We start from the raw sequence: 19,846 nt of genomic DNA, 5'->3' as shown, positions 1-19,846 counted from the left end.
ATCATTCTTTACAGAGCCTTCTTTATAAATCATAAATTCAAGACCTCCTTTCTAACATGATTTTGACAACATTATGATTACAAAAAAACTCGTTTCATATGACTTTAAAAAGCTTGTTACAAAGAAAAGAACTTTTGCAAATAAGAATCATATTATATTATACCTGATGAGATATTGAACCTTATACCTATTAACTTGAATTACAGTAATTAAAAATTTAAAAACACTTCAGACTTTAGCCTAGTTATCATGTTGATGTCATTTAGTGAATATCAAGTTGACCCTTTGTATTCTCACGACAGGAGAACATTTTTTTTGCATTGCATAATATCAAAGCTACAACAATATATATCTTCACCACCTTTGTGTGAGGAAAATCTCTATTGATAAGTTCAAAGGTTACAGCAGCACTTGATAGACCGAAATATGGGCAAACTTTTGGATTCCTTTGTGACATCTTTTGAACCATATATATGTCCAACCTTCACCAAACTTGTCTTGAAATACCTTTGCAAAGAGCATGAGCTATATTGATTTTTGGGTCAAAGTTCAAGGTCACAGTGCCAATAAATAAATTAAATTTTTGGATAAATTTCATTTCTGGACAGTGTAATTTAAAAAAAAAATTCAAATTTATCAATATTTGGTAGATAATGCACCTTTGGTTGAAATATTCCTATTAGTTTTGACATCTGCAGCAACAACTTATATACTGAAAATCATATAAAGTATTTTTGTTTTTTTGATGATATCTTTCACACTGTACACACGCCCTGTTTCATTTTTTTAAAATCTAAATCCTGAAGAATACAATCACACACCTCTATACTTGATAACGATGTCTGGAAGTCAGTGTAGTATGTATTTCATTTTTAGCTCACCTAGCACAAAGGACCAGTGTGAGCTTTTCCCTTCACTTCAACTCTGACAAGACAAAAATGTTCAGAATGTTGAGATGCACCTACTGTCTATTACATTTTTGTACATCAAAACTGTCAGACAACATCCTACAGGAGTTATTGCCCTTAAATGAAAAATATTATAATTTTTTTAAACTTTTGCCTTTAATCTTAAAAACTATAAAAGATATATAGAAATTTTAAATAGCGAAAATTATAGCAAGTTAAGTTCTGCAAATAAGTCAACATTGCCAAAACTGTTGAAGTAATTGCCCTTTAATGACCACTTTTACCTATTTTTTTCATTTTTGCCTATTATCTTGAAAGTGATAATAGAAAGTTAGAAACTTTAAATGGCAAAAATTATCATCAAGACAAGATCTACAAATAAGTTGGATTTTTTACCCTTTTTTGTGTTTTGGGAAAAACCATAAAAGATAGAGATAGGAAACCGTACACAGATAAAATAATCAGCAATACAAGATTAACAAAAAGGAGATTTTTGTTATGAATTATCGTCTAGTCTACAATGTTGGAGAGTGTCCATTGTTGAAGATGCACATAGACTTAGGTGAGCGACACACCCTCTAGTTTTCATTTTTTGCAGAAAACATTATAGATAAATTAAGAGAAATTGTAAATTTAAATAGCAAAGATATTATGCATAATAAGATCGACAATTAAGTCTGCATGGCTGATATTGTCAACTGATTTCTTTTAGGAGTTATTATCTCTGAATGACCATTTTTACCCATCTTATGAATTTTTAGCAGAAACAAAGACATTTCGACAGCAACTGTATCTATATCTGTCTAACTTCTGCCAATAAAGGCACACCTCCACTATTTGGGAGTAATGCAATTCCTAATCCTCCACCAATAATCAGTTTAATTTGTACATCTAATATTAAACAAAAACATATACATAGCAAAAATGTTCAGCATGATGAGATCTACAAATAAGTCAACAGGGTTAAAATTAGGAGATAACTGTATTGTATTTTAAGCTTGGCCATTTACGCGGAGCTGTAACCAGATATTTGCTACAGTGAAATCAAGTTTTACGAAGGCCAAGCTTAAAATACAATATGTTATCTCCATTCTAATGCAACATAGTAAAATAAATTCCATTTTAGTAAATATTTTGGCTTAAAATGCCATAAACAAATGAAAAAGTCCCTGAAACTGTTACATTGTCTTTGGCATCTAAACAATGTGACGTCATAGGTATTCTCCTCAGATGTCAAACATAAGAACTAGACATATTTGCATTAGTATTATTTGGGTCTCAAATCCAAAGAAAAGAAATCTAGAATTTGCTTAAATTTTGGTAAATGACTTTTTCTGAGCTATTGAAGTCTTATATGAAAAGAAAAATGGGTGTTATGGAGCAAATATTTTACCCTGTATAGTTGGAAAAAACCCAAGGAGTTCGAACATCTGACAAACATTTCTAAACCTCACCTAAGTAAATCCTTAAACCTCAACATGGTCCAACAGGACACGCTTGTGTTCCATTAGATGACATTTTAGCCCTATATTACCTCTGAAAAACAGTTCAGGAGCATTTTTCAATCTTTCTGACCATTGTTTTGATTTATGGAAAAGATCTATTGAAATTAAGTGATGTAATTTGTATTTGAACTTGCTACTGGAAGCCCTTTCTGTTAACTTCTGATGAGATTTTCTTGTCTTGATTTAGGTCACGCGACAAGTGTTAGCCATTTAAATTAATCGATATCTGATGTAACCAAATTTAAAGAACACACCACATTACTAAAGTCTGGTTATGTCTGCAGTTTCCTCTAGCAAAGTTCTGTGCAACGTAAGACCTCAGATCTCTGTCAGTAAAGAGATGCTTATTGTCATGGCTGTAGGGAAATTAAACTTAGGTGTCTCTCATTAAAACAATAAAAATGTTTTCCTCGAAAATTATGGATTAAAGATATGTGTACACTTCACAAAACCAAACAACTGACAACAAATTTTGTGCGCTCGAAAATAAGAAATATGAGCATGTTCTCAAGAAGCGTGCAAAAAAATTGTTAAGCCAAATTGAATATCACAGAATATCTTCAAAAGCATTATTTTTACAAGAAATTTGACACATTATAACTTAAAGGTAGGCAGTTTTGTTTTTACAATGTACAGCTTTTTTTCTACTAATATAGTTGTATTGTTATGTGCATTAGTCTGATATCTAAGTAGTAATTTATGTATTATAATTTTACATTAAGTCATTACACATGTTATATATTGATTAAAGGAAGAGAAAGACAGCTGTGAAAATATTAGTGCGAAATCAAAAAGAAGGAAAACTGACGACGACAAAACTTCAACCACAATTGGTCATATTGGTTCAAATTTAAAGGGACAACATACAGGTGAAATGATAGCTGCATTGCCATCATCAGTGTTTGGTTTCAATGGTGTATTTGGGTTTATTGTACAAAATTCAAAGGTAGGTATTATCTCAGACACAGATTTTTAAAAGCATTTAAGCCTTACAAGACATCATAAATTAGTCTTTTTATGTTTTTCTTATTCAAGTTCATAGAACATGGCTGAATAGAATGTATGCTCACTTGTTGTTTAAGACGGTTAAACATTTGTATTCTATGTACTAGGTAGATTAATTTTTTAAAATGAGAATTAAAAAACAAGAGTTTTTAACAATCATGTTCGATTATACATAAAAAGGTAACAGTGCACCAAGAATACTGTGCATTACAACAGACCACATCATTACCACAAATACACAACTCCTCTGTAAAAAAAATAGACGTACAAACAAAATCAAACAAAAACGAACAGCACATGGTCCAGATAGCATGACTTGTGACAGGCAAAATATGTGGTTTAAACAATTTTATGTGCACACAAACTCAGGGTTGGCAAAGTATTACCCACCCGGGAAAACCCAGGTTAGAAAACCCGGGTTTTCCCGGGCTGGGCAATACTCCCAGAAACGGGTAATACTGGGCAATATGATTTTTTAAGCTTATTTTAACACAAAATAGTAAAGACTTGTTGTAGTTTCATAGTATTATAGCTAGATATATACATTTTATACAGATAAAAATTGAAAGTCATTTCTAGAAGATTGAAAATTCAATTTCATTCTCTTCTCCTCTAATTCTATGTAGGCAGAATACAAGATTTGCACATTTTAGGATACCTTGTTAATTTCCAAGCATTGTTTCAATAATCCAAACTTTGAAAAAAATGCATTTTATTGCAGTGTTTAAGTGAATTGTAAATTTAAATTGCTATGCAATCATATTGCTAAATAAACACCCTACAGGGTCATGTCATTAACACTTATGAAATGAAAAGGCTGATTATTGTTATATAAACGGTATATCTGTTACAGTGAATTTGTGAAATCAGGGATTTTGTAAAATCCCTAAAATTTCAGTGATTTTGTATAATCACTGAACTGATTAGTGATTTTATAAAATCCCTGATTTGGACTAGGGATTTTTCAAAATCACTGAAATAATTAAGATCTTTTTCACAGATTCCCTGATGTAATTCAGTGAATTTGTAAAAAAAAGTTTTTCTTTTTTTATTAAAAATTCTTATAAAAAAGTCTAAAGCAGTTACACTCAACAAGTTTGAGATTAATTTAGCCTTAAATATTAATACTGAATGAGCAATTTTCACCAAACAACTGACATACTGTAGAAAAATGACTCAGGCAGTCTCTAAATCAAGAGCAAACTTACTCACAAAAGTTAATTCTAATAAATGAGGGAAAATAAAAATGTAACATATTACCGGGAAAAAGTAAGAAGAACCTTCAAAAGCTAAAAGCTGTAACAATTAACAATTGCATTTCTGTTTGACCGGCAGTTAAATTGTCTTCCATTTGTGATGGACAATTTCTTTTTTGAATGTGGATGTTCTGGAACTATGGAAAGAAATGATGTAAACGAAATATGCTTCTGTCGAAAAGCAGGGTAATTGTGTAACAGTTGATGTCACCCAAACATGCATGAAAAAAATTAGTAAATTGTAGTTTAAATAGCAGCTCATATTCCTATTATTTATAACCATTGTTCAATAGTTTAAACTAATATTTTACATTAAATTTTTTTATTTCAAAATCGTTGGTATAATAGTATTCCTATTACCGACAAAGTCGAAGGGGACTTTAGTTTTGCACTCCATCCATTTGTCTGTCTTTCCATCCGTGTTTGAATTTTGTTCTGGTCTGACGATTTAAGGCAGAATTATTGTCCTTGAAGTTAGAAAATTTACTCAAATAATCAATTTTCAGCATTTTATTTGGTCATTCTTTAAGATATTGATTTGATGATCTATATATATTTTTTATCATGATTAGTTATAGATTCATTTCGAATTTGGGTCCGGTCTAATTATTTTGTGCAAAGTTATGGTCATTGGAATTAGAAAATTCACTGAAATAATCAGTTTTCCTCACGTTTTTTTCGTAATACATAATAATGTTGACTTGATATTTGTTATATAGTTTACACCATTACAAGTGATATATCAAGTTAGAATTTTGTTCCAGTACTTTAACAGATAGGGGAATATGTAATGCCTGGCAATACTCACAGCTAGAATGCTTGTTTAATTTGTATTAAGAAAAACACAGTTCTAATATCATTCACAAGTTTAAACTTGTAATCAGGGATTTTACAAAATCCCTGACAATATTTTTAGTGATGTTGTAAAATCACTGATCTTTCAGGAATTTACAAAATCACTGAAAGTGTTAGTGATTTTACAAAATCACTAATTATTCCAGGGATTTTACAAAATCACTGATTTCACAAATTCACTGTAACATATCTATGTTTTAATCTGAATAATTACTTATTAATTAGTGATGTACATATAAATTATTTAAAAGTAATTTTTCTTATATGTAATTGTTAATTCTTAATATTAAGATTATTAGTTATATATATTTGAAAAAAAAAATGAATTGTTTGGCTTTATGTTAACAGTTTGAACAATCTAGACAGAATGGTGATTTAATAGATTTTTAGAATTATTGAGAAAGGCTTTTTCCATTAATATTTGTCTAATGTGTTTTCATGTGCACTTGTCTCAGAGTTGCTAGAGTAATACTTTCTCAAATGTATACACTTGTATTATACATGTTATAAGACTCTCAAACAAGTAAACTTATTTATAAATTAAAATGTTTATAAATATCTTAAATGTATTGCATTTGTGTTTGATCACTGAATCCTCTTTAAAATTCAGGCCAGTATTTTATATTACCCAGTATTGCCCAGTATTACCCAGTAAAACCCTGTAAAACCCGGGTTTTCCCAGTATTTCCCACTTGGCTGGGCAAAATTCATAAAATCCGGGTTTTTGCCAACCCTGCACAAACTTTCCATTGTCTATTAATATAAAAAGGAGATTTGGTATGATTGCCAGTGAAATAATCATCCATTTAACCTTGGTCAAAGATGTGAACAATGCTTAAATACAGACTTCAAACAATGAACAAAACCCATACCACATAGTACCTAAAGCTATAAAAGGCCTTGTATGACAAAATGTGAATCAATTCTAAAGAAAAAACCAATGCTACAAGGAATGCTACAATTTATGCTACAAGGAATGAACAAAAAATATGTTGATAAGTAAAACTCACAATAAAAAACCTCCACAGTGCAGCTACTAACAGGATTACCATTAACTTGAACAAGGAAATAAAAAAAAAAACATATGATTTGAAAATTGAGGCCAACATGTACTCTCTACTACAAAAAGCTAGCTTAGGTAGCTACAGCTATTGGTTCAGTACTACTGCTCAAGAAAACAAAACAATCAGAAACTGCACTCTTAGCTGGTTTTTCAAATAATTTGGCATCAAGCATCAATGAAGAGACATTGATTGTCAAAATGCTCATCTGGTGCAGTTTAATTGGTACCTTTAATGCTAATACATACTACTGGTGAGTCTCTTTGCTGGTTTACTGTAAGTCCCTGAGAGGATCGCCAGTCCAGTACAGCCTAAATACTTCAGTAACGACATGAAAAAACTGATATTGTTTGATGAAATTTGCTGTTATAAAATTTTGGAAATCATTTTAAATTAAGAATTTTGGAAATCATTTTAAATTAAGGAATATATCTCTCTTACTCAAAGCTCTGATTCCTTGTCAGGAATTTGGCTATACTTTATGTCCTTTTTAGCTCACCTGGCCCCAAGGGTCAAGTGAGCTTTTCTCATCACTTGGCGTGCGTCGTCGTTAACTTTTACAAAAATCTTCTCCTCTGAAACTACTGGACCAAATTTATTCAAACTTGGCCACAATCATCATTGGGGTATCTAGTTTTAAAAATGTGTCTGATGACCCTGCATGCCAACCAAGATGGCTGACATGGCAAAAAAAAGAACATAGGGGGTAAAATGCAAGTTTTATTTATTATTTTGAAAACCGTTATAATAGAGAAAATCTGACAGGGCAAAAATGTTCAGAATGTTGAGCTGTACCAATTGTTCACATACATGAAAACTGTCAGACGACTTCTTATAGGAGTTATTGCCCTTAAATGACAAATTTTACCATTTTTTTTCATTTTTGCCTATTATCTTGGAAACTATTATAGATAGGGAGAAACTTTAAAGTGCAAAAATGATCAGCAAAACAAGGTCTACAAATAAGTCTCATGGTTGAAATCATCAGTCGACTCTTTATTTGAGTTATTGCCCTTTGTTGACGATTTTTACCAATTTTTTGTGTTTTTGCCTTATATCTTAAAAGTTATAATGGAAAGATAGATAGAAACTTGAATAAGCAAAAATGATCAGCAAGACAAGACTACAATTTAGGCAATATGGCGGGAAATTGTCTGACTTCTCCTTATTGGATTTATTGCCCTTTAATGACAATTGTTACCATTTTTAGTTCACCAGGGTCCGAAGGGCCCCATGTGGCGTCCTCCGTCGTCGTCGGTTGTCGTCTGTTGTCGTAAACTATTTCAAAAATCTTCTCCTCTGAAACTACTCGGCCAAATACCTTCAAACTTTAACTAAATGTTCCTTAGGGTATCTAGTTCATAAATTGTATCCAAAGTTTTGATCCATCGACAAACATGGCCGCCATGGCTAAAAATAGAACATAGGGGTCAAATGCAGTTTTTGGCTTATATCTCAAAAACTAAAGCTTTTAGAGCAAATCTGACAAGTGGTAAAATTGTTCAATTGGTCAAGATCTATCAGCTCTGAAATTTTCAGACGAATCGAACAACCCATTGTTGGGTTGCTGCCACCGAATTGGTAGTTTTACCAAAATTTTCTGTTTTTTGTTATTATTTTGAATATTATTATAGATATATATAAACTGTAAGCAGCAATAATGTTCAACAAAGTAAGATCTACAAAAAAGTTAATATGACCATAATTGTCAATTGACCCCTTAAGGAGTTATTGCCCTTTAAAGACAATTTTACACAATTTGTTCATCAAGTTTGCTAACATTTTAAAATCTTCTCCTCTGAAATTACTGGGCCAATTACCTTCAAACTTTAAATAAATGTTCCTTAGGTTATCTTGTTTATAAATTTTATCCGAAGTTTGTATCCATCAACAAACATGGCTGCCATGGCTAAAAATAGAACATAAGGGTCAAATGCAGTTTTTGGCTTATATCTCAAAAACTAAATTTTTAGAGCAAATGTGACAGGGGTAAAATTGTTTAATTGGTCAAAATCTATCTGCCCTGAAATTTTCAGACGAATCGAACGACCCATTGTTGGGTTGCTGCCACCGAATTGGTAGTTTTAACAAAATTTTGCAGTTTTTTGTTATTATTTTGAATATTATTATAGATATATATAAACTGTAAGCAGCAATAATGTTCAACAAAGTAAGATCTACAAAAAAGTTAATATGACCATAATGATCAATTGACCCCTTAAGGAGTTATTGCCCTTTAAAGATAATTTTACACAATTTGTTCATCAAGTTTGCTAACATTTAAAAATCTTCTCCTCTGAAATACAGGTGAGCGATTCAGGCTCTTGAGATCCTCTTGTTTTGCATTTTGCCTTATATGATAAAAATTATAATAGATAAATAGACACTTTAAATCACAAAAATGATCAGCAAGGCAAGATATTCTAACAAGTCAAATTTTGCCGATATAGTTATTAGACTGTCACTCTTTATAGGAGTGATTGCCCTTAAATGAGGATTTTTTTTACCCTCTTTTGTGTTTTGAGCAAAAACTAAAGAAGATAGAGAGAAACTAAACAGACTAAGTGATCAGCAATCTGAGATCAACAAAAACAGAAATTTTTGTCATGAAATCTATTCTCGTCTACAATGTTGGAGAGTGTCATTTAACGAATATGCACATAGACCAAGGTGAGCGACTCAGGCTCTTTAGAGCCTCTAGTTTGGTTTTATCACCTCTTCAACGTTTTTCTTGTATTAGGTTTTGGATTGTCAAATATTTTAGCCTCTAGCATGACTGAGTCGATATTAACAGTCAAAATTAAGGAATATATCTCTCTTACTCAAAGCTCTGATTTTTTGTCAGGATTTTGCTATACTGTAAGTTTGTTTTTGTCTCGCCTTGACGGAGTCAAAAAGTGAGACATAGGTATGCTGTTTACGGCGGCGGCGTCATAAATGTATTAGTATGTGATTAGGTCAGTTTAAGGGGAACTGTTAATGGTAGGTCAATGATAATTGGTATGCAGTTGTATAAGAATTAGCACATCTCATTTTCATGGAGTATATTTGGTCCTTACCCCTCAGTCACAGTCTATTGACTTTGAAACTTTTGCTTAGTTTATATGTATAAGTTTGTGATTAGGTCAGTTTAAGATGAACCACTTATGTTAAGTCATTAATATTTGGTATGGGTATGCAAATGTATTGGCATTTGCAAGTTTCATTTCCGTGGAGATTATATAACCCCACTCCCTCATTATGGTTCATTTACTTTGAAACTTTTGCATAGTTTACCAGTTAATGTTTGTGTTTAGGTTTGTTTAAAGGGAACGATTTATGAAAAGTCAATGGTATTTGGGATGCAGTTGTATTAGCATTGACACATCTGATTTCCAGGGAGATTGTTTATATAGCCCTGTACCTTCGGTCATGGTTCATTGACTTTAAATATTTGCATAACTTACATGTTAAAGTATTGCTTTTTTAATTTCAACATTTGCATTATCAAAATAACAAATAGGCGAGACATATATCGGTGTTAACAGTTTATGGTTTTATCAGGTCTTCAACGGTTGTATTAAGTTTTGGATTTTCAAATATTTTGGTTTTAATTGAGTATCATTAAAAAGACATTAATTGTGGAAATGGACATCTGGTGCAGTAAAATTGGTATTGTTAATGTTATTTTATAAAGTCTAATAATAAAATTTTATTGAACTCAGCTGAACTCTGAGAAATCAGAAAGTACTAAAAGTCATCAGACCATTGGATGAAAGAATCATTTTAAATGAATTAGTCAGTATGTCTCGCCTGCAGCCCTTGCTGTTGAAATATGCTTGCATGGAAAATTAAAAGTATTATTTAGATATCATACTATTTCAATGGAAGATGCATGTTTCTGGAATAACTTCAAGGAACACCCAAGACCCCCTAAAAAAAAGTCTAGGTTAAAAACAGATAATCATGGAAGTGAAAATAAATAAATTGGTATTTACCCAAAATGGAGTCTGAGTAGGTGTGTGACAGGGTTAGCATCTCTTGATCATCATAACCTGTCACATGTTAAACAAAGTTTACTTTACATTCCTGATACTCAGATAACGTCATCCAGGAAATCAATGTGGGAACATTCAAGACTTATATAGTTGAGGTTTCCCCAAAAACAATTATTAACCGTTGACCCTGCTTATTATTGTTTGTAGTATTGTCAAAGATTTTAGAAGATGCTGTTATAAATTTCAACAATTTTTCAGGTTACTGTTACATCTTTACGTACCAGTGGACAATTCTGGGAGCAGCTTAAAAAAGGAAATATAAAAAATGCACATGCAACTGTTCGCTATAGCCCACAATGTAATATCTTAACTAAACAAGGAAGAAGTCAACTTATTGATATATTTTTAGGAATGAAAGTATTACTTCAATGTCTTGAATTGTAAACAAAGAAACTGTTTATTGAAGAACTACTGACATTGGTTTAATTCAAATGGGAATAAATATTTATAGGAATCAAGCCAGTAAACAATGAATTTCTTCAACGTACTTACAGTACATCAGGATCTATCATTTGTATAATAATTCATAGGGTTTTAATCTCTTGCTATGCATACATCACACTTGCCATGTAAATCAAGACTCATTCAAACATGTCAGGATTAGCCCAACTGTTGTCTTCAAATTTTAAAGACAAATATGAAAAAAAAATATGTTCGTCTGCGAATGTGATATGATAATCTCATTTCAAGATTTTTTGCAGAAAAAATAACTGATTATACATTAAAAGGGTAGTAAAAGGAAAATTTTTCTCCAACAAGTTTGCCAGTGCTCTTGCGTGGACAGGGTTTGATTCGTCATGGTTTGTTTTCTAAGGAAAATGTACTGTTTTAAATCAGATAACAATTTTTTTCGTTCATCTAACAGTCTGTTTTATTTTACATTCATATGTACATTCTTTTACTATACTGTATACTATACTTCAATGGGCGGATGCACCACTGTCCCAGTAAGGGGATGGTTGAGCACTAACAAACATGCTTAATCCTGTTACATTATTTTTGTGCCTGTTCAAACTCAGGATCTGTATTGCAGTGTTTGTCGTTGGTGGCTGTCTGTCATAATAGCATTTTGTTAATTGCTTTATATAAAATGTCAGACTGTTAGTTTTCTCGTTTGAATTTTTTCACATTTGTCATTCCAGAGCCTTTTATATTTGACTTTAGGGTATGGGTTTTGCTCATTGTTGATACATCATGTTTTGCTTTTGTCTCACCTGCAAAGAAATTTGCAGAATGTGAAACATAGGGAAAACTTTCCGGTGGCGATGACAGCGTCAGCGTAAACTATTTGTATTAAGCTTAATATTTCAGAGGGTAGAAGACCTGGAGGCTTCGTACCTTATTAACAGATGACTTATGTTACGAAGTTTCTGTTTGTCATATGTTCATTGTCCCTGACATCTTTTTTAGTTCATCTGGCCCAAAGGGCCAAGTGAGCTTTACACTTCACTTGGCGTCCGTCGTCTGTTGTCCGTCATCATCATCATCCGTTAACTTTTACAAAAATCTTCTCAATAAATGGACCAAATAAAACCAAACTTGGCCACAATCATCATTGGGGTATCTAGTTTCAAAAGTATTTCTGATGATCCCGCCTGCCAACCAAGATGGCTGACATGGCTAAAAATAGAACATAGGGGTAAAATGCAAGTTTTGTCTATTATTTTGAAAACCGTTATAGGTTGCACTTTGTAAATACAGCTGTTTCACAAACCACGCCTCTTTTGGGGAGAAATTTAATATTCATAGATATTTTGTTTTGTTTACCTTCTGGTTCCCATATATGATCTTTATGCTTCATCTTGTAGAGACACAACTTGAGAATGTTACCAGTATAAAAACACATGGATAGCGGCCAACATGAATTCTTAGGAAGACCCAAATTGAAGGGAGGGGTAGTACAGAAGTTTAGTATAAGTTAAAATTCTTAGAAGTTTGAGGCATATAAATGTTGAAAATATGCTGCTCAGCCCTATGTTTTTACCTTTGAAAAAAATTGTAGTGCATATAAACTTTTTAATCTAGGATATAATTTTTTACGAAAGTTCATAGTAAAAGTGGCACAGTTTTAGCCGTTAGAAGAGTTCCTATGGGAAATTGCATTGTCTATATTTACAGAAGTGCAACCTATAAATAAAAAAATCTGACATGAGCAGAAATGTTCAGAATGTTGAGTTCTACCAATTGTCATTTACGTCAAAATTGTCGGGGGGCTTCTTATAGGAGTTATTTCTCTTAAATGACAAATTTTACCATTTTTATGCCCCCGCAATAGCGGATGGGGCATTAAGCTTTACCCTTGTCCGTCTGTACGTCCGTACGTCCTAAAGTTGGTTTCCATTCTCTAACTTTAGTTTGTCTCAACCAAATGTTATGAAACTTATACACAATGCTTATTACCACAAAATACAGATCAAGTTTGACTTTTGGTGGTGTCACTTTAACAGTTCTAGAGTTATGCCTCTTTACAAATGGAGAGATTGCTGAATTTTTCGTTTCCGTTCTCTAACTTAAGTTAGCCTCAACCAAATGTTATGAAACTTATATACAATGCTTATTACCACAAAATACAGATCAAGTATGAATTTTGGTGGTGTCACTTTTTCTGTTCTAGAGTTATGCCCCTTTACAAATGGAAAAATTGCTGAATTTTTCGTTTCTGTTCTCTTAACTTAGGTTTATCTCAACCAAATGTTATGAAACTTATACACAAAACGTATTACCACAAAACTCAGATCAAATACAAATTTGGGTAGCGTCACTTTTACTGTTCTTCAGTTATATCCCTTTATAACTTTATATGATATGCAAGCAGGGGCATCATCTGTGTCCCATGGACACATTCCCCATTTATTTTTTTCATTTTTGCCTATTATCTTGAAAACTTTAAACAGCAAAAATGATCAGCACGACAAAACAAACAAATAAGTCTGCTAGGTTGAAATCGACAGTCAACTTCTTATTAGAGTTATTACCCTTTGATTAGGATTTTTACCAATGTATGCTTTTTTGCCTTATATCTAAAAAAATTTAATAGATATATAGAAACTTTAAAAAGTAAAAATGATCAACAAGACAAGATCTACAGTTAAGACAAAATGGAGGAAATAGTTCGACTCCTAATTGGAGTTATTGCCCTTTAATGACGATTTTAACCAATTTTTTTGCGTTTTGCCTTATATGATAAAAGTTATAATAGATAAATAGTAACTATAAATAACAAAAATGATCAGCAAAGCAAGATCTACAAACAAGTCCAATGTTGCAAATATAGCTAGTAGACTGTCACTCTTTATAGGAGTTATTGCCCTTAAATGAGGATTATTTTTACCCTGTTTTGTGTTTTGAGCAAAAATTAAAGAAGATAGAGAGAAACTCAGCAAACAAAAAGATCAGCATTACAAGATCAACAAAAAAGAGATTTTTGTCATGAATTCTATACTCATCTACAATGTTGGAGAGTGTCCTTTGTTTGTATATGCACATAGAGCGACAGAGGCTATTTAGAGCCTCTAGTCATGGTACAGCAACTGCTTGAAAAAAAGTTTAGTTTATTTGTCATGTGATTTTCTCATTTATTATGAGTAATAGGATAACTATATTTGGTATAAGGGTTCCTTGCAAGGTCTATATTTCAGCAGACAGCTTCACCAGACTTCATTTATTGGATCAGTGATCAAGGTTTAAGTCAAGTGATTAGGTCCGTTTTTCAGATACTGTCCTAATTTATAACAATGTAAGCAGTAGGTCAACTATATCTGGTTTATGGAATGATTGAAAGGTGTACATGTCAGTACGGCAGGTTTCATCTGACCTTGACCTCATTTTCATGGTTCATTGGTCAATGTTAATTATGCCCCCGCCATAGCGGTGGGGGCATTAAGTTTTACCCTTGTCCGTCTGTACGTACATACGAACGTACGTCCCAAAATTGGTTTCCGTTCTCTAACTTGAGTTTGCCTCAACCAAATGTTATGAAAATTGATTTAGGGGGTAATTGCCTCCAAATTTTAGGAATTAGGGGCCAAAAAGGGGAAAAAACAAGCATTTTTCTAGTTTCATGACAATAACTTGTGTGTAAGTGTATGGATCTTTATGAAATTGTACTACAAGGTTCCATATCACAAAGGGAAAGCTGGAATTGAGTTTGGTGGTAATTGCCCAAAACGTTTAGGAATAAGGATCCAAAAAGGGGCCAAAAATAAGCATTTTTCTAGTTTCCAGACAATAACTTGTGTTCAAGTGTATGGATCTCTCTGAAATTGTACTGCAAGGTACCATACCACAAAGGGAAGGCTGGGATTGATTTAAGGGGTAATTGCCTCAAAATTTTAGGAATTAGGGGCCAAAAAGGGGCAAAAAAACAAGCATCTTTCTAGTTTCAGGACAATAACTTGTGTGCAAGTGTATGGATCTTTATGAAATTGTACTACAAGCTTCCATATCATAAAGGGAAAGCTGGGTTTGAGTTTTGGGGTAATTGCCCTAAACGTTTAGGAATTTGGGGCCAAAAAACAAGCATTTTTCTAGTTTCCAGACAATAACTTGTGTTCAAGTGTATGGATCTCTCTGAAATTGTACTGCAAGGTACTATACCACAAAGGGAAGGCTGGGATTGAGTTTGGGGGTGATGAATCATAAGGGGGTTCAAAAAATTTGGCGGGGGGGTTCCCCTTTTTTTCTTTAAAATTTTCCATTTTAAATTGGTTATTTCTGATTTATATATAAAAGCAAATAATAATAATATGGTTTGAATAGGTAAATTAAAATTTTTTAACTTCTTAGACCACATTCATTCTATGTCAGAAACCTATACTGTGTCAAATATTTAATCACAATCCAAATTCAGTGGTGTATCAAGCTTGAATGTTGTGTCCATACTTGCCCCAACTTTTCAGGGTTCGGCCTCTGCGGTCGTATCAAGCTGCGCCCAGCAGAGCATTTTATTAAAATTGGAGTTGTCTTCCTTTGTCCATGATTATAGTTGAATCAACTACAATCAATGCTTTATACAATGCAATGTTTAATTTTGACTTCCACTGATAATACACAGATCATGTTAAATTTGGGTAGTGTCACTTTAACCATTATTGAGTTATGCCCCTTTATAAATCGAAAGATTGGAAAATATTTAGTTTCCATTCTGTAACTTAAGTTTGCCCCAAACATTATGAAACCTATACACAATATTCATTACCACAAAACTAAGATCAAGTACAATTTTTTTGTTTCCGTTTTCTAACTTTAGTTTGCCTCAACCAAATGTTATGAAACTTATACACAATGCTTATTACTACATAATACAGATAAAGTAGGGAATTTGAGTTATGTCCCTTTATAAACATAAAAATTGTTGAATTTTTCGTTTCCGTTCTCTTACTTCAGTTTGTCTCAACCAAATGTTATAAAACTTATACACAACCGTTCTAGAGTTATGTGTGTTTACAATTAGAAAAATTGCTGAATTTTTAGTTTCTGTCCTCAACTTAAGTTAGCCTCACCCAAATGTTATGAGACTTACACACAATACTTATTACCACAAAACTCAGATCAAGTTCAAATTTGGGTAGCCTCACTTTTACCGTTCTTCAGTTATGTCCCTTTACAACTATGATATGCAAGCGGGGGCATCATCTGTGTCCACATGTGGACACTACCCACATTTAAGTTTGAATAACCATCACTTCAACAACGGTGAACAATACCAAGATTACTTTTATTTCAAAAAGCTAGGAATTCCGATAGCAGACTACACTGGTGAAAAAATGACATCGGTAAACAACTGTTGCCTATAGTTAACGGACGAATTGCATGCATTAACGTATGTTAAAAAGTACGTTTTACAAACTTTATACACGTAATTTACTTATGTTCAAACATACGTTGTACGAACGATAAACTTGATGACAAAACACCATGATTTAAAAATGGGCATCCAATAAAATAAAAATACTTGTACTATGCCATCATTTCAATTATAACGTTGTACGTTTTACGCATGTTAAACGGATGTTAACCATTGCCATTTTACATGTGTATATCATACAAGCAACAAGGCACACAAGACAATCTCACACGAAATGTTTCATTAGACATGATGACACAGGAAAACAATAACGACACAGCTTTTTCGACAGGAAAATCAAGTAATGGAAGACAATACCACTAGACATACTAGACATAGATGACATCAAGGCCTCCAAGACCAGGCTCATTTGACTTCTACCATTTACGAAGTCTGTTTAAGCCTACGCCTGTTAATATGCAAGTGTACCACTTGAATGACGCCACTTTTAATATGCTCCATTTGAACTTTTGCGATGGGTCAACGATCTTTTACAAGTTAACGATGTAGATGTAAATGTATTAATTACTCAAATCCTTTCCAATCCTTTATGTTTACGTATTTCAATTAATACAATTTACAGAATTATGTTCTCATTATGGCTAATATTTTAGGTCCTTTTTTGTCATAAAGCTCTTCAACTGTTTCGGGTCTTATACATTCTTGTCTTTCAAATACTTGGCTTTGAGCGTTCCTGATGTAGGTAAATCAAGAAAAGCGCTTCGGAAGCATGAACTTTATTTGTTATTTTATAATTTTTATAGTTCGTCTCATTTGCAATCATACCACATCTAATTTTTATAAAAGATATATTCAGCTATGAATGAATCTCCTTTCATGCAATTATATAGACATGTCCTGTAGCAAGTGTCATGTTCAGGATCATAAAAAAACTGAAAAAAGTTTGCAAAACTCAAGTTGACATTTGAGATTTATGAAAGAGAATCTTTTGAAAGTTGCGAAACAGAGTCCGTAATGATAAAACAATTGTTTATTTCTTAGTTAAAATTTAGATAAAGGTTAAAAATGTTTCTGATTTCCCCGATTTAATGAAGAGAAAATACCAATACTGAATGACAATCTCTAGATCGGGTCCTGGCCTAGACTAGATGGAAAATAATGGAGAAGAGCAAGGGGCAATTTCCTCAGAATTGATTTCATGCCCTGTCGAATTTCAAAAAGTCCTCCATTCTTAACTAAACATAGTAGGATGCTTTAATCTTAGCACTATTATAATTCAGTATCTTTATAAAAATAAGTAGTACCATCAAAACTGAAAAAAAATATTTATATCAAACAAAGGTATGGATACTGTAAAACCTCCTTTAAAACAAACTTATTCGTCTTGGTTCGAGATGACCTTTCATGAAACATTTGACACTATTATGTATCAAAATTGTCTTCAACAGCAATGCATGGAGCAGAATAACATTTCTATCTTACGAATGTAGGAAAAAAGGCAGTATATTATTTAGATTATTTTATACTCAAATTTCACCTGGTTTCATCTTCTTAAAACAAATACAATGAAAACTGGGTTCAAATCTTTCTGGCACTGACACCGATTTTATACTATATTTATTATGTAGAATATGAAAATAAATCTTTATAAATGGTACATCCGACGCGTTTTTCTTGATGATCCTTTATCAGGAACGCTCAAATCATAAATTTGAGAGTCAAAGATTAATGAATACTTGGATACTTGCGGAGCTCTAGTTCTAAAAGGGATATAAAAGAAGGCGAAATCCCTCTTGGTCAACTCTGCGTAAAGAAGTTGACACATTCCTTTTGTAATTTGAATGAAAAATCTATTATGATTGTACCAAAACTAAGATAGCAACTCCCTCAAAATTGGAAGTTTTTCGTCTTTTTAAAACACCTCTCTACCTTAATATTTTGACCTCACTCTGTCCGTTATTGCTTTTTATGATTTTGGCTGTTGTTTAATTGACATATATCACCAAAACATCATCATTCATCATAATCGACATTCCATATTTACTTTACATACCGTACAACTATCAACGGGATAATTGTTGACTGGTAGGGTTGTTCTGACAGGATGACTACAGCTCTCTCAATTGTTTGATATCTCTGACAACGGTTCGGACGGTGTCACTGTTTATAATAATTCATTGAGAAGAATAGAATACTTTTATTACAGACTGACAATGTTTGAAGAATCCTGAGTGCGGCGATCTTATTTTGCAAAATTTCAACCAAGATTTTTATACAAAATAAAACGACAAAACTAATCATTACAAATAACAATAAATCTGAGTATAATTAAGCACTATTTAAGATAGTAATTTACTTAACACATCAAATAACAAAAGTTAATTGATATTCTGATAATGATAATAAAAAACATGGATAATTTGATTGTTTTAATGAAAACAGTAAATAATTAGGTAACAGATACAAACTGTTCACCCAATATCCAAACTCAGACTTTCATAGTCACACATCAAAACATATTGATTGAAATGTCTGTACATATAAGATGTAAAGAGCAACCACATATTAGATTATTGAACACAACGATATACAGTTCAAAATATCAAAATATCAGAATTAAGAATTTTGTGTTGTGAGGTTTCCATGCGGTTGTTTGTTATTTAGTTACATCAGCCATGCCACCAAATAGATTCCTCGATGTAGGTGTAATTGCTGTTTGCGTTTCTAATGTTGAAGGTGTCGTTCTGTTGGATCGAAATCTGCATATCAACTGGCAGCGTACTTCTTCGATTCTGAAAATTTTAATGAAGGGGTCTACCAAAGGATTGAGCAAAAGCAAATTGTTAGTGGCTCTGACAATTTCATCATTGATAGTACCAGTAAAGTTAGCGTGCAGACCATGGAGGGTTCTGGGTAAAATTGAACAAGCTGTTACACCCATGATACAGCTAAGAGTAATCATATTATAGCGCATTCGCAATGCTGCTTTTCTTTCCTGTTGAATTTGTAATTCACTCAAACCCTGGTCTCCATTTACCTGTTGCCGAGTCTGCACTAATCTAAAGATTACAAAGATATAACAGCATGCTATCAATGTAACGAATAAGGCATTCGGAACATCTACGAAAAGGAGATAGCGTTTCTCTGTGTTATAATTAGGTGCACATGGAAATGGTACACGTTTGACTTTGTTGTTAAATTCGAAAGCACAACGACATAAAAAATAAATGTGTGAAAACAGAAATACTAGCTCCATACCAATATTACTCGTCAAAATAGTCAAAATTCGTTTTGGTGTTCTGAATGTCGCATTTAACCTTTGAAGGCACATAAAAAAGTCATTAAGAGAGACGATAGGATTGATGCAGGAAAAAGATGTACGAACACTAGACAATGGTCTTGGTGTGTAACCT

At 32.5% G+C, this 19,846-nt stretch overlaps 2 protein-coding genes across 4 annotated transcripts in view; both read left to right on the top strand.

Moving 5' to 3' along the window:
* The window catches only part of LOC127706948 (uncharacterized), a 30,594-nt gene extending 18,863 nt beyond the window's left edge, over nt 1-11,731 (top strand). Inside the window, exons 4-5 of the mRNA XM_052211670.1 lie at nt 3,165-3,359; nt 10,826-11,731. Coding sequence (XP_052067630.1) covers nt 3,165-3,359; nt 10,826-11,011 — 381 coding nt within the window. The 3' untranslated portion in view covers nt 11,012-11,731. The remainder of the gene's footprint in view (nt 1-3,164; nt 3,360-10,825) is intronic.
* LOC127706915 (protein SSUH2 homolog) overlaps nt 1-19,846 on the top strand; it is a 373,615-nt gene that overhangs the window by 124,845 nt on the left and 228,924 nt on the right. Inside the window, exon 14 of one of the 3 annotated variants that reach the window (XR_007984652.1) lies at nt 14,741-15,287. The exons of the other annotated variants lie outside the window; for them this stretch is intronic. The gene's annotated coding sequence lies outside the window, so the exon portion shown is untranslated. Of the gene's footprint in view, nt 1-14,740; nt 15,288-19,846 lie in introns of those variants that run through there. 3 annotated transcript variants of the gene reach the window in all.

This window comes from Mytilus californianus, unplaced genomic scaffold, assembly GCF_021869535.1.
Source record: "Mytilus californianus isolate M0D057914Y unplaced genomic scaffold, xbMytCali1.0.p SCAF_1, whole genome shotgun sequence".
Classification (NCBI taxonomy): Eukaryota; Metazoa; Mollusca; class Bivalvia; order Mytilida; family Mytilidae; genus Mytilus; species Mytilus californianus.
The sequence above is the reverse complement of the archived record's forward strand: the minus strand, read 5'-3'. Positions and strand labels throughout refer to the sequence as shown.